A 12,848-nucleotide genomic window follows, 5' to 3' on the forward strand; every position below is an offset into this window, starting at 1 on the left:
TTCTGGGGACAGGACAGTCTTTGACAAATCCTCTGGGTAAAACTTAAGTCCCGAGACTGTTTGCAGGACATGCAGCGGCAGCAGGGATTCAGATTAACTTTTTTTTGACACGAGCGTAATCTTTTTAAATTATAATCGACATTGAAAGTTTCTCCTGTTCGTAGGAGAAACGGTTGTCTAATCTTCAGTGTTTACTTCACAAGAAGTACTGGGGTTTTGTGCTGCTTGAAGTCTCTGCATCTTGAGTGGCTGATAGCTCTGGTTGTTCCTTTGTCAGTATTCAAGGCACTGTGTTTAAGCAGTCACAGTCACAATTTCTGGAGATGTGGCAATAATCTATAACTGAACTCTTCGTGCATGAAAATGGTTATGGTCTTTAATGATGACTTGCTGTATCAGCCAGATTCTTAGCCACTTGACTTTGCTTTTGCTTTGTGAACTCTGCTGTCTCAACAGCATTTTCCTAAGCAAAGCAGTCCTGGATGTTTGGTGTAAAATATGAAGAGAAAAACTAAACTTTTTGCCTACCTTGTGTTTAGCAGGCTGCACAGAACATATGTATGACTCTCTTGTATAGAAACTTATAAGAACTTTGAACTGTTACCTAGCTTAATGTCTAAGCAGTTTAGTTTGCAGTTTAAATTTCTGTTCAGGGAGTTGGACAGAAAGTGCTTTTCACCCCAGTCCCGACTTGATTATCTTTTTATATGTATTGCAGTTTGGCACATACAGTGACTCTGAAAAGAAAACTGAGGAGTATGATACCCAGGTAAGAGGGAATCCTGTGACTTCTGATCTGTAAAGTCTATTTATATGGCCTGCTCGTTGACTTGTTTCGCTCTTTTTATTGCTACAAGTATATTTTCCATGTTCTCATAGTTGTCAAGTGGATCATCATCATGTGGATGATCAGATAGTGAAGATTCATTCTGATAATTTATGAAAAGAAACAGTGAAAGAGTTGTTTTGTTAGCTGAATCTGGTTGAAACATTTCTCTGAGAAGCAGAATTGCAAGTAACTTATCTGAAGAGAAATATCTTAAAGGGCTGACATTCACAAATTTGAAAATTGATATTTTTACTTGTTATTTATAGTGGGGGAATGTTCATGTGCTTCCTGATTTCTGGAAGCAGTTGAACATAGGTGGCAACATTGGTGTTAAGTAGAGAGCTACTCTTAAACTCTGACTTTTGTGCTGCCTCTTGGTGCTTATGCTCTAAGGTGCTTGGTTGTCTGAACTCAGCATTGGAATTTTCACCACTTTCTCTAGAACTGGAAGCATACTAGAAATAATAGCAGATATTTGGGAATAGGAAAAGATTTTCAGGAAAAAATATTATGTGGCTGTCTTCTACTTAATGCCATGAAAAGTCTGCTGTATATAAAATGTGAACTAACAAACTATTTTCCTTGTCTATTAGGCTATGAAATACTTGTCATATTTGCTCTATCCACTGTGTATTGGTGGTGCAGGTTACTCCTTGCTGAATGTCAAATACAAAAGGTACTGTAAATCTACAAATGATCTTGTACAGAATTGAAACATTGCCCATTTTTTCTATATAAATTAACTGGAGATGATGGGTTATGGAAATCAGTTATGTTAGTTTGTTTCATTCATAAGCCAGGAACTGGAAACTTCCTCATTCTATAGGATCTAAAGCTGAAGAGTCTAGCTGGTTTTTTAGTGTCCTGTAAGTACAGGCTGTTGGATTTCACAAGTAACCTGATATTACTGTAGTATAGAATTCAATAGCTTGCGTACGTGAGTAAGCTGTCAATCAGAAGAGGAGGAAGAAAGCTGCCACTGATGTTCAGACAACTGGTAAGGTGACAGGAGAGATGAGAGGAATTCAGTGGTTAAATGTGTCCAGTAACAGAGAGAAGCAAAAACTGTCCCAAAATTATTTGCTCTGACCAAGACGTTCCTGTGTTCCCAAATATGATAGCTAGATGTCAAGCAAGCAAAAACATTTTTAAGAGAGGACTCTTAAAATGTCCTCTCTTTTAAGAGAGGACATTCCTTTAGAGCCATGGACTTACTGCAACATATTGATGCTTCAGCAAGAGCTGAAGACTCAGTATTTCATGAAGAGGTGAAACTCTTGTCCACTTTCACTCAAAATAATACAACTAGTTCATTTTGTATTGGAAAGATGCAAGGAGGTATGCAGCTATGAGACTTTGTTGTAGAAAAAAATCTGCAAATGCAAGCATGGTGATGGCCATGTAGACATACTTTTTATAGTCTTTAGACCCAGAAGGGAAGGGAGGGAGAGCAAGCAGTAGCTTAAAATAACATCAGAAAGAACTACTGTTGCTGCATACATGAGCCATAGCACTTGTACTAGAAACTGGGGCAATTTCTGGGCTATTAGAAAAATAGTTTTTTCAAAAGGTTCTTGTCTTAGTAAGGGGCTAACAAATATGCAGCATTTAAAAATTTTGCTTTTCTCACAAAATTCTTGAATTCATTCAGTACTGCAAAATACTATATGCCAGCTGTTCGATGAGCTGTAGCTTAAGAAAGTGAAAACAATTCATATCATAGAATTTTTATCATTGTTAAATCTGTTTGTAAGGAAATGTGATGGAACAAGTAGTCTTAACAGTGGCTTATCCTTTAATCTTGCAGGCATCTTCTGATGCATTTTTTAGATGCTTGTGGATTAGTGAAGTGCTGCTACAGCTGTAATGTTGCTATTAACATGTCACTCACACAGCAGTGCAAGTTTATTTTTAAATGATGTAACCTGAGCATCACAGTTATTAGCTGTTCTTACTGGCCCAAGCAGAAGCATGGAATTTGACCACTATCTGTAGCACCACTGTTGCTTTGCTAAAATTGTGCTCCATTGAACATCTGGGAAGGGTTGTTAGATGTAAGGAGGCAAAAATGTAGTTTCCTTGTATCTACTTTTGTTTTTTAAGTGGCTACTATAGTGGTTTGCACTGAATGGTATTTGTTGTTTGAAATTTGATTAAGTCCTTACAGTGCCGTATTAAGTGTCTCTTTAGTATTTAGAATACAGCATTACCTCTGCAAGCCTTAATACAGTCAGGGTTCAGTGCTCAGTATTATCTGATGTCAGTGTGTGTGCAGAAGTCTTAGAACGTTCTGAAAAAATGTAAAAGCAGTTTATAAACTTGTTGTCCAAACTTCTTGTATGGACTGATAAGCATCCTTTGCTTAAACTACCTTCTCTGGAGCCCTGCCTAATCCAAGGAAGAGGCAAGGTATTTAGTTCTTGTGTAATTTGCAACATAGCCTTCTCTTGGAGTAGTCAGCATACAGTCATGTAGAGGATGTATTACATGTATGTATATTTGGCTGAGGTGGAAAAATAACTGGACTGTCGTCTTTGTTTGTAGCTGGTACTCCTGGTTGATTAACAGTTTTGTCAATGGTGAGTCCCTTCTTATGTTTTTTTTTCCTATGCACATTTCAAATGGAGGCCAAGACTCAAAAGTAGAAAATTAACTGCTATCAGCTGGATCAGTGTACTACAGAGCAATAACTTGACTGTAGGTTCCGAAATAATCCCAGTGACTGAGAAAGGGAGAAGAATGAACCTGAAGTGAACAAAAGGGATTAGATGTGTCTTCTCTCTTAAGGAAAATGACTGTAAATCTCTAACTGTGAAAGTACAGTTGGTGTGATGTACTTCTGTTGTGCACTTGTGTATAAGTTTTCCATATTTTATCTTCAGGAGTGTATGCTTTTGGATTCCTGTTTATGCTGCCCCAGCTGTTTGTAAACTACAAGGTAAGATTTAAAAGTGATAAAAGACTAGAAGTCTCTTCTTCCAGACTTTACTACAATTTGATATTTTTATTCCTAGATGAAATCTGTTGCACACTTACCATGGAAGGCTTTCACATACAAAGTAAGTAAAGCTCTAATTTAAAGATTGGTGCAGTCATTTTGGAAATAATTTTCTGTAAGAAACAGCTTAGTAATATGTAGCTTAAGGCTGACAGTGCTTTTTTTGTTTAAGAACTAAACTTGTTTGCAACTGTCCTTTAAATAAAACACATCGATTTCCATTTTTCATAATGACTTCCATATGGCAATACTTGCATCCTCGTTTTGATTGTAATACTGCTTTTTGTACTGTCGGCTGTCTTGCATGGGTGCAAATGTTGGCCCTGCAAATAAATTAATCAGTCTAAATTTAATGCATTGTTTTAGGAAGAGAGAGATTATATTAACAAAGGATAGGTCTCAAGAAACAGATAGGGCCACTAAGAGACCTTATTTTGGCAGGCTCCAGGAGCTACCAGAGACTGAAGCAATGTACACACTGTTTTGTGCTAGGGTGGTAATTCTGAGCTTCTGGGTGGTGTAGTGACAGATGTGTGGTGGGTTGTTACATGGTGGAAGATGGGCTGCGCTGTGGTGTCCCCACTGCCTAGACTGCCCTTGTAGGAAATAATGTGATGCTGTAGCAAAGCTTAACACCAGACCTCGGAGGAGGGGAAGGTGAGTTTATTTCAAAACAAAATCAACTTAGTAGCCCTTTGATACCTGCATACCCACAAGCACCCACTTGTGTGTCCAGGTGGTTTGTATAGTATGCAGGCACCAAGATGGATGTACCCAAGTATCCCAGTCAGGATTCCTTGTGCTGATACGGAGGACAAGGGACACGCACTGTTGAGTTCCTATGTCTCCTGCGTTCTTCCTCAATTGGCAACTACGTGCTACTTTTGTTCTCGTACCCCTAAAGAGCTGATAGTGTTTTGACTCCATCCTTTCCCGCCTCTCTGAGTCATTAAGATTTTTGTACTGTCCTTTGTTTTCCTGATCATTATGTCCAAGAAACCCTGGCTGGATGTGCTGGGATCATCAAGACCTTGATGCCATAAACGTGCACTTTTTTTCTTCTGCTTCCACTCCTAAATGCTTTCATTTATTCTTCCTTTGTGCCAATGTATTACAATTCTCCAGAACATCAGTACTTTAAAAGAAACAGTGTTAAAAAGTGCTCAAGACATGGTGTCCAATTCTGAACACATGATCTGGGATAAAAGAACTAAAATCTTAAAATTTGAAGTGCCTTTCATAGCTTTTCCATTTCTGTGAGCCTACAGCAATAGCCCAACTTTGTGCTGTCTGAATATTTTTAAGGAATCAGGGGGCATCTAGGAAAACAGGTTGAAATACAGCTGATAGCAGAATAGCGACTAAACAGTGTTTGATATGGACATATAGCCAAAAATAAACATCTAGTGTTTCAGACATATACTAGGCAAATCAGCATGTTTCTTAATAGAGGGGACTAAAAGGTACGTTAGTGAAGTAATTTCACAATTTTACTTCAGCAAAAAAATACAGTAACTGAGCAGAGACATCAGCAGTTAAATAGACAACAAAGGGAGAGTATTCAAGCAAGTAACCTTTAAAGCAGTAGAATTCTCTTACTGAATAGCCTTTTCTTACAGAGCATTTATGGTTCCTGTTAAGATGCCAGAGGCTACCCACAACAAAGGCTTGTGTGTATGTAGAAAGAAGTATATGATGTTTTCAATTATGTTTAACTAATTGGGCTTTGGAGGGGATAATTTACTTTTTCCTAGCAGATATTTAAAGTTGCTTGCTCTCTTCTGCACTTTGAAGAGTGGGAAGAATAGTCTGAGGTTTCATCTCCGATTGTTGTTTTAGAGAACTTTGGTTTTTTTCCTTAATTTGAACTCTTTCCTGTGTTGGAAGACTGTGGCAAAAATGAAGATTATTCTAACTTTCCGTTTTCTGTAGTCTTTGTTTATGCCCTTTATACTTTTATGAGGAGCACCTTCAAATGAGGTAGTCTCAGAAGAAAACTAGCTAGACTAAATACTATTAGATGGGCTGCCTTGATGCATTCAGTTTCAGTGGCTTATGAGGGCTGCCTAAGTGCCTGAAGGATGGAGCATTTAGCTTTTTCTTCCTTTCATCACTGTAGGATCACTCACTTGGGTGTTGACTTGGAAAGGCTGCCTTTTCCAACTTGCCAAGTTTGGGTTTTTGTTCCATGACAAACCTTCTTTGCACAGGCTTGAGAAGTGCCATCCATATTCTTTGATCGCTTTGGATTGATGTATTTGTTTTGACTTGCCAGAAAGAACTTTCCTGTTGTAACTAATCAGAACTCTGTCCTGTCCAACACCCCCATCTTCTGCTAATGGTTTGTTTCATCATACAAACGTTTGTTCATTTTGAAGAGTGAGTCCTTGCGTGCTTAGAGAATACATCATTTTGCCCCTTATGGTATGGATTAATGTACAGCTTGCTAATACTGAAAGAAGCAGTCATGTTACTGACTCAGTTTAGTAACCCAAGAGTGAATATTCTTTGCTGGACTTGTTTCCTGCTGGTTTTAGTGAGTTTGAAACAGTTTATTGCACCATTTGAGTACTAGAGCTGGTGCACTGTAAGAGTTGATTCCTAGTCCTCCCTGTAGGCTAGAGCCAGATCCAGAGGAGTTGCCCTTCTGTTTACTTTCTTTACCTTCTCTGACAAAATATTGTTGCCTGTTGTTCTCCCAGCAGATGTCTGGAAATTTAAACTTTCTCACTCAGGAAAAAGTAGTGAGAAAATATTTCATTATTGCTTCAGAAACAGAACCTATAGTATGCCTAGTTGAGTGGAAATGGTGTAGAAAAATATGTCTCGAATAAGGGATGGATGATTACTTCCAGGAGAGCACCTAATGTACTTTAAAATCTCTCCAAGGCTGTCAAGTTAATGCTCTTAAGAGCAGTAAATTAACAAGTTTTTACACAAATTTCAAATTCCCACAGAAAGTGAAAGTGAACTGACATTTGTAAATCTTAAATCATTTGAGTAATGAATGAATAAAAGTTTTTTTCCAGTTTCTTTTAAAGACGTTGCTGAAGTTGAATCTATGTTTTTTCCCCTCACATGACAATACTCTCACTTACCTGAAGTAATCCTACTTCCTTTTTACTTGTAACTGTAATAGCGTGGTCTGTGGCAGACAGTATGGTCTTCGTTAAAAGAAAGCACTTCAAAGTTTGCATTAATTAGTTTTTCAGCAGAACACTTAAGTATTGTTATAAATATGGAAGCAGTCCATATTCCTACTGAAGAATACAGTTCTAGGAAGCCTGTTTCCTGTAGCTTTGTATGACAGATGACTTCCTTTCTTCACAGCCAACTGAAGTATACTTTTCTTTTATTTGTAGGCATTCAACACCTTTATTGATGATATATTTGCTTTTATCATCACTATGCCAACGTCTCATAGACTGGCGTGCTTTAGAGATGATGTCGTGTTCCTGGTGTATCTTTACCAAAGATGGTATGCCTTTCTTTAATATTCATCAGAGTTTTTATAATGCTGTAGATGGTTGCAGTCTTACTGCTATAAAGAACTATAAAATAGTTTGGGATAGACTTCAAGCAGAATTTTTATACTAGCAATATATAGTACAGTCTGGATAATGGTAGTTGTGTGTATGCCTAGTGAAGGGAATGGTAAGCAGGGGATCCTGAAAATGAGATCTCAATACAAATAAGAGGAGCAAAAGAGCTTTCTCATAACTGACAGCATTCCTGCACCCTTTTTAGCATGCTAAGAGAGTAGTCAAGCAATTCCTTTTCTCACAGCACTCAGAATTTTTGTCAGTTACCCCTTCTCCCTCCCCAAAACAGTCCTCCTTTTCAGCAGATAGTTTCGCATTTGCCAGTTACAAAAAAGATTAACCTGAGGCATCAATACCTGAAGTAAGGTGAAGCAGAGCAATTCTGAAGCTTGTATTCACAAACCCACTTAGGAGTTCTGGGCTTCTAACCCTTGCTGAGGGGCTACATGTCTACATATGCTTGGTATCTGAGGCATGCTTTCCAGGTTACTCTGCAAGGCACTAGCAAAGGATGTTTTCTGATGAAGAATTGCCCTGCTGTGCTTTCCTCTTTACCTAGTTTCCAAACACAAGTTATCAGGTTCTCTTGTAAGTTGAGCATCAGGCAAGTTTCAAATGCTTTAAGTAGCTAAAATCAGATGGGGAAGATGGCTATATGCAGTTATCATTGAAATGTCATTCATAAGTGAAGCTACAGAAAGTGTATTCTTGTCCCCAAGAATAAGTATTTATATGTGGAGCAAACACGAATTTTAAGCCAAGTTCACGTTATACCAGAATATATGGATGTGTACATCTAACTAATCAATACTAAATGCGGGCTTCAGTTCTGGGTTTGTATAGTCACATGTAAGTATAGTAAAATAGGTCCCCTTCCAAGGTATTTTTGTAGAAGTTAAGAGCTCAACAACTTCTGATAGGGGCTGGGCACTGGTTTCAAGTTTGGGACGTACCCTGGATGGCTTGAGAAGCACTCCAGCCAAACTTTAGGGGACCTAATACATCTCTTAAGAGGCCCTGTTATGAGACAACTGGTTAAGTCTTAATGTGAAGAAGGTGATGTGTCTGTAGTTAATCTTTAAAACTGTTGTGGGTTTTGCCACAAATGGGAATAGAGAATACGATGAGAAAGAAGTTCACTTTTAAAATTAAGTATCACAGAACTGCTTAATTCCTTCAGGTAGCAGACAATATTGTAACTAATCGCTTGTTTTTTCTGCCAGGCTTTATCCTGTGGATAAGAGCAGAGTGAATGAGTATGGAGAATCCTATGAAGAAAAGCCAAAAAAAAAAGCTCATAGAGAATAACTTAAGAATTGAAGAAGATTCTGACCCCTGGACTCTTACTGGCTTCATGTATTATCTGGTCTTAAGGAAAAACTTATTTAATAAGAGTATTTTTAAAGCTTATGACAGAACTACATGGACAATACATCTTCTATATTGCCAAAATCTAGTTTTGATATCCTCCTATTTCAAGACCCTCTTTTGTCCTCACAAGGTCCACAGTCTGCCAGATGTCATTAAATAAACTTCCTGCATTTAAACTTCTCTTTGGTGAAAACCTAAATGTCCTGACTGTTGTAATTAATATCTAAATCTATGTTTTGAAGGCAACTCACTAACTCAAAGTGTGGTGCCCATGCCACTAGGCTATGAAAAGTGAAAAAACAAGCCAGTTACAGCAGAATCAAGCATTGTTGCCAAACTGGAGGCTGTCAAAAATAAAATGTATGATATTGGATTCTATGCCAATTACAAATCAATCTTGTTTAATAATGGAAATTCCAGAAATAATGATTAAAACTGTAAGTTGTATGTGGGCATTTTTCATGGCTTAAAAAAAAAAAAAAATTGTTGGAAATACAGGATAAGAGAGATGGGGTTGTTAGAATTCAAATTCTGCCATGTTCTTAGCCCACAACGTGGCAGAGGGTTTCAGTTGGCTTAAACTGAATGAAGATGTGAAAAAACTGTAATATTATTTCTTTAAATATGTATCCAAGTTTATATAAATCCTTCTGCATTGTTGACAAACCTGATTTCTTGGCGTAGCAGGTATTCATATAATGCAAATCATTGTTATGTGCTAGGAAAGTCTCTTAATACATCTTAAATTCTTCATCATGTGCTATCCCAGTGACCTATTAGGCCAATTCTCTCATCTTTCAAAGGGAATAATTCCTTCATCTTTCCCCTCTCCCTCCCTGCCCCGTTATATTTATAAGATGAAACACACATCATTCAATTGGAATGATTTTGCTCAAATACAGTACAGATTCAACAAACTTCCTGGATACAGAGAAAAAAAACCAGCCTGGTGAAGAACAGGTATCTTCCTTTCACACAATTTAAAATCCATATTCCATGGGAACAGTTCATTAAGGGAGGTATTTTGATCTGTTTCTTTCAAATTAGTAAAAATAATCAGGTTGAATTATTGTACCAGAATTCAAACTTCACAGCTATATCTAGAAATCCATGGTTCTAGATTTTTAAAAGCAAGTTTCTTAGGAGCGGTAAGTGAAATACAGAGTGCATTCTTTTCAGCAGCAAATAAAATGCAGTTAAAAAAAAATCCAAAGGGCAGAATTGTAATTTCCAATTCTAGTTTTGCTTTGGTCAGTAAGTTTACAAGTTAATGATTCTTGAAGTTTCTTTATTAAATTGCATGCTGTTTGTGCAAGGCTATTTAACTCCAATTTGTCATTGATTTAAAATATTAATTGAATAACCTTGAAGAACATAAATCTACTCCTATAGTCTGTAACTATTTTATGAAGTAGATTTTATCCAGTTCTGATACTGCAGAAGTCTGAACGTATAAATACTTGGGTCCCCAAAAAATACAGAAATGTGCCTAACTTCTTTTGTCACAGACTATAGTCTTTCTTACACTGAAGTCCTCCTTACATGCTACTGGCAATGGAAAGGAGTCTTGAAGTGAATATTTAACTCATGTTCATGTTAAGGTCTCGTTACACTGTTAATTGTAACTAAGGAGGACTGTTGATTTTAGCATTAAACATACATAAATAAGTCTATGCAAAACTGGGGTTGCATTTGCTGTATCTTGTACCTGTTTTGGATTTGTTTGGAAGGAGCTCTTTGCTGTTAAGCAGACTAATTTGGGGCTCCTACTTCATAATAATAGTTAAATGTAAGTGGAAAATTTTTCCCGATATAAATAATGCATATAGCACATTCCCTTTCTGTGCCATTTCAAAACAATCTAGTCATTGGTTCTTCTAGAGTAGCTTCTGAAAGTCCAGAATACCATGTTCAGGTATTTCTAATGTTTCATCACTCATTTTTGTATGTAGCTGTTGAAAAATCACTCTTGCACCTTTACATACTGTGAGTTTATTGGTCTTCTGTCTTGCATTTCTGATGACAATGACCTCATAATATCCTATACAGTAGTCATAAAGAATATAAAATTAGACCATTTTAAGTCTTCAAAATGAGTGAGACTTTCCTGTTCAAATCATTGTTTTATGCATTCCATTTCCAAATAAAAGACTTGGCATACGAGATAAAGAGTTACCTTTTGTTGTTGGAAAGAAAGGTGGTGAAAAACTATGTAAGTAGTGTAACTTTGGAGATACTAAATGAAATGTTTTAACTTTCTAGTTGTGGCAATGCCATCAGCTTGAAACAAAAATGTGGTTCTGTATGCGGTTAATGCAGAAGAAAAACTTCTTATATATAAAATTTCATTGAATGTCTTGCAGCTCATGCTGGATTATCAGTATCTGTGATCTATTTAAGAGTTCAAGAGTAACTTAAAAACTTCCTCACTTCTAATAGGATTAAATGTGTTAAGCAACTAGGTGACCATCTCGCACATTCTCATCTTAGGCTTGTAATGGCTTTGGAAGTTAAAAGATTACAGTGTTTGGGGCTGGAGCTGTTTTCCAGTTAATTGGGAAAAGCCTCATACGCTTCTGGAAGATACTCTTGCACAGTACTTATTAGTTCATAATAACATAGCAATCATGATTCTCTAAGGACATAAGTGAAGAGAAGCAGCTGAGTTGACTGTGTGGGTGTACACGACCTGTGGCTCCGTGCCTCCTGGCTGTGTGACGGAGACCGTGCTGTACTCCCACGCAGGTCTTCCACTTCCATTCCATGCAATTTCCTGCTCATCTTCACCCGCTGCTGGCTCTGTTCTCCAAGAGGTGACCTTCTGCCCTTGTGGCTTTTTTCCCTGGAGCCATAGGGCTAACTGAATTACAAAATGGGCAGCAGTACAGTTTTTCTGTTACCAGCAGAGCTTAAGAAGTCTGCTCTCCTCTGCTTCCTTTGCTAGAGCAGGTGCTGTACCCATTGCTGATATACAGCACCCGTATATGTTCCCTTTTAATACAGCATTACACTCCAGTAATTGTCAGCTACAGCATCTACAGCTTGGTGCCAGAAGCATTAAGACAGATAATTCTGTAGTTTGTCTGCAAACACCATGTTTTTCCAGTTTTTCCATCGGAAGATAAATCTCGCCTTGAAGAAGTGAAGCATGATCATGTATTAGTAATGCCGGTCCTCTTTACAGCTTACAGCTTTTCAGTATCATAAGATCTAAAACAATGCAGATGGGAAGGGACCTCAGGAGGCTATCCAGTGCCAGCACAGCATCTTCCCCTCCTTCCAGGCTAATCGGGCTTCCTGATAGTCCTGTGTAAAATGCTCCAAGTGAATAAATCTAGCTATCGGAGTTGAGAAATAAAGCCAGGAAGAGCCCAACTTTCCCAGATGCCCAATGACAGTCTCTGACTGCTTCCCCTCTTGCGCTAGGAGAGGTTTGGTCCTGTACCTGTGAGGATCGATGCTCTTTTCCAGTGGTTACAGACACATTTAAGAATTTCCTCTTAGTACAGAGGGAACTGATGTCTGCCGTGTTTTCATCCATCTGTGTTAAATACCACTGCACCTTCTTAAGGATATCTGGAGCTAATCAGTTTGCTTCAGCTGCTTTACACAATTCTATTTCTTACTGCTCCTTTTAATATCGGGTCCCCAAAAATCCTGTATTGTCTTTTTTTTTTTTTACCCTACCCCCACTCACCCTGATGAGTATACCCGCATCAAAAGGAGCACAATGCTTCAGATTCAAAAGACAGACACACTAATGCTGGGGAATTCTGGCTCATGTCTGCCTATGTTTGGTTAAAAGAATAGGATAGCTTCTGCCCTTCTCCCCCAAGCTTTCTGTTTAGCAATACTCTGTCCTTTTAGTCCTTGCCATATGGTACCCATAAAACTTCTCGCAAGCTGTTTTGGGTATAGCATGTACCAGCCTCTCAGTTTCTCGACCCCAGTGTTCTCCTTAGTCATCCACAGCTCCATAGTCCTTATTAAGACAGAGCTCTTTCATCATTGCCTTTATGACGATTTGTCCCCCTAGTCTTGTACGCCTGCAAAGACTCATGGGCTGTCTTATTTTGGACTTTGAAGAGCGCACTCTGAACGTTTTTAT

At 38.0% G+C, this 12,848-nt stretch overlaps 1 protein-coding gene across 1 annotated transcript in view; it reads left to right on the forward strand.

The window, feature by feature from the left end:
- Window positions 1-10,903, forward strand: part of CLPTM1L (CLPTM1 like) — a 28,417-nt gene extending 17,514 nt beyond the window's left edge. Inside the window, exons 11-17 of the mRNA XM_030011836.2 lie at window positions 719-769; window positions 1,423-1,505; window positions 3,374-3,408; window positions 3,712-3,767; window positions 3,844-3,888; window positions 7,190-7,305; window positions 8,593-10,903. Of these exons, the coding sequence (XP_029867696.1) occupies window positions 719-769; window positions 1,423-1,505; window positions 3,374-3,408; window positions 3,712-3,767; window positions 3,844-3,888; window positions 7,190-7,305; window positions 8,593-8,677 (471 nt within the window). The 3' untranslated portion in view covers window positions 8,678-10,903. The remainder of the gene's footprint in view (window positions 1-718; window positions 770-1,422; window positions 1,506-3,373; window positions 3,409-3,711; window positions 3,768-3,843; window positions 3,889-7,189; window positions 7,306-8,592) is intronic.
- Window positions 10,904-12,848: the final 1,945 nt, after the last annotated feature.

This window comes from Aquila chrysaetos, chromosome 4 (assembly GCF_900496995.4).
Source record: "Aquila chrysaetos chrysaetos chromosome 4, bAquChr1.4, whole genome shotgun sequence".
Classification (NCBI taxonomy): domain Eukaryota; kingdom Metazoa; phylum Chordata; class Aves; order Accipitriformes; family Accipitridae; genus Aquila; species Aquila chrysaetos.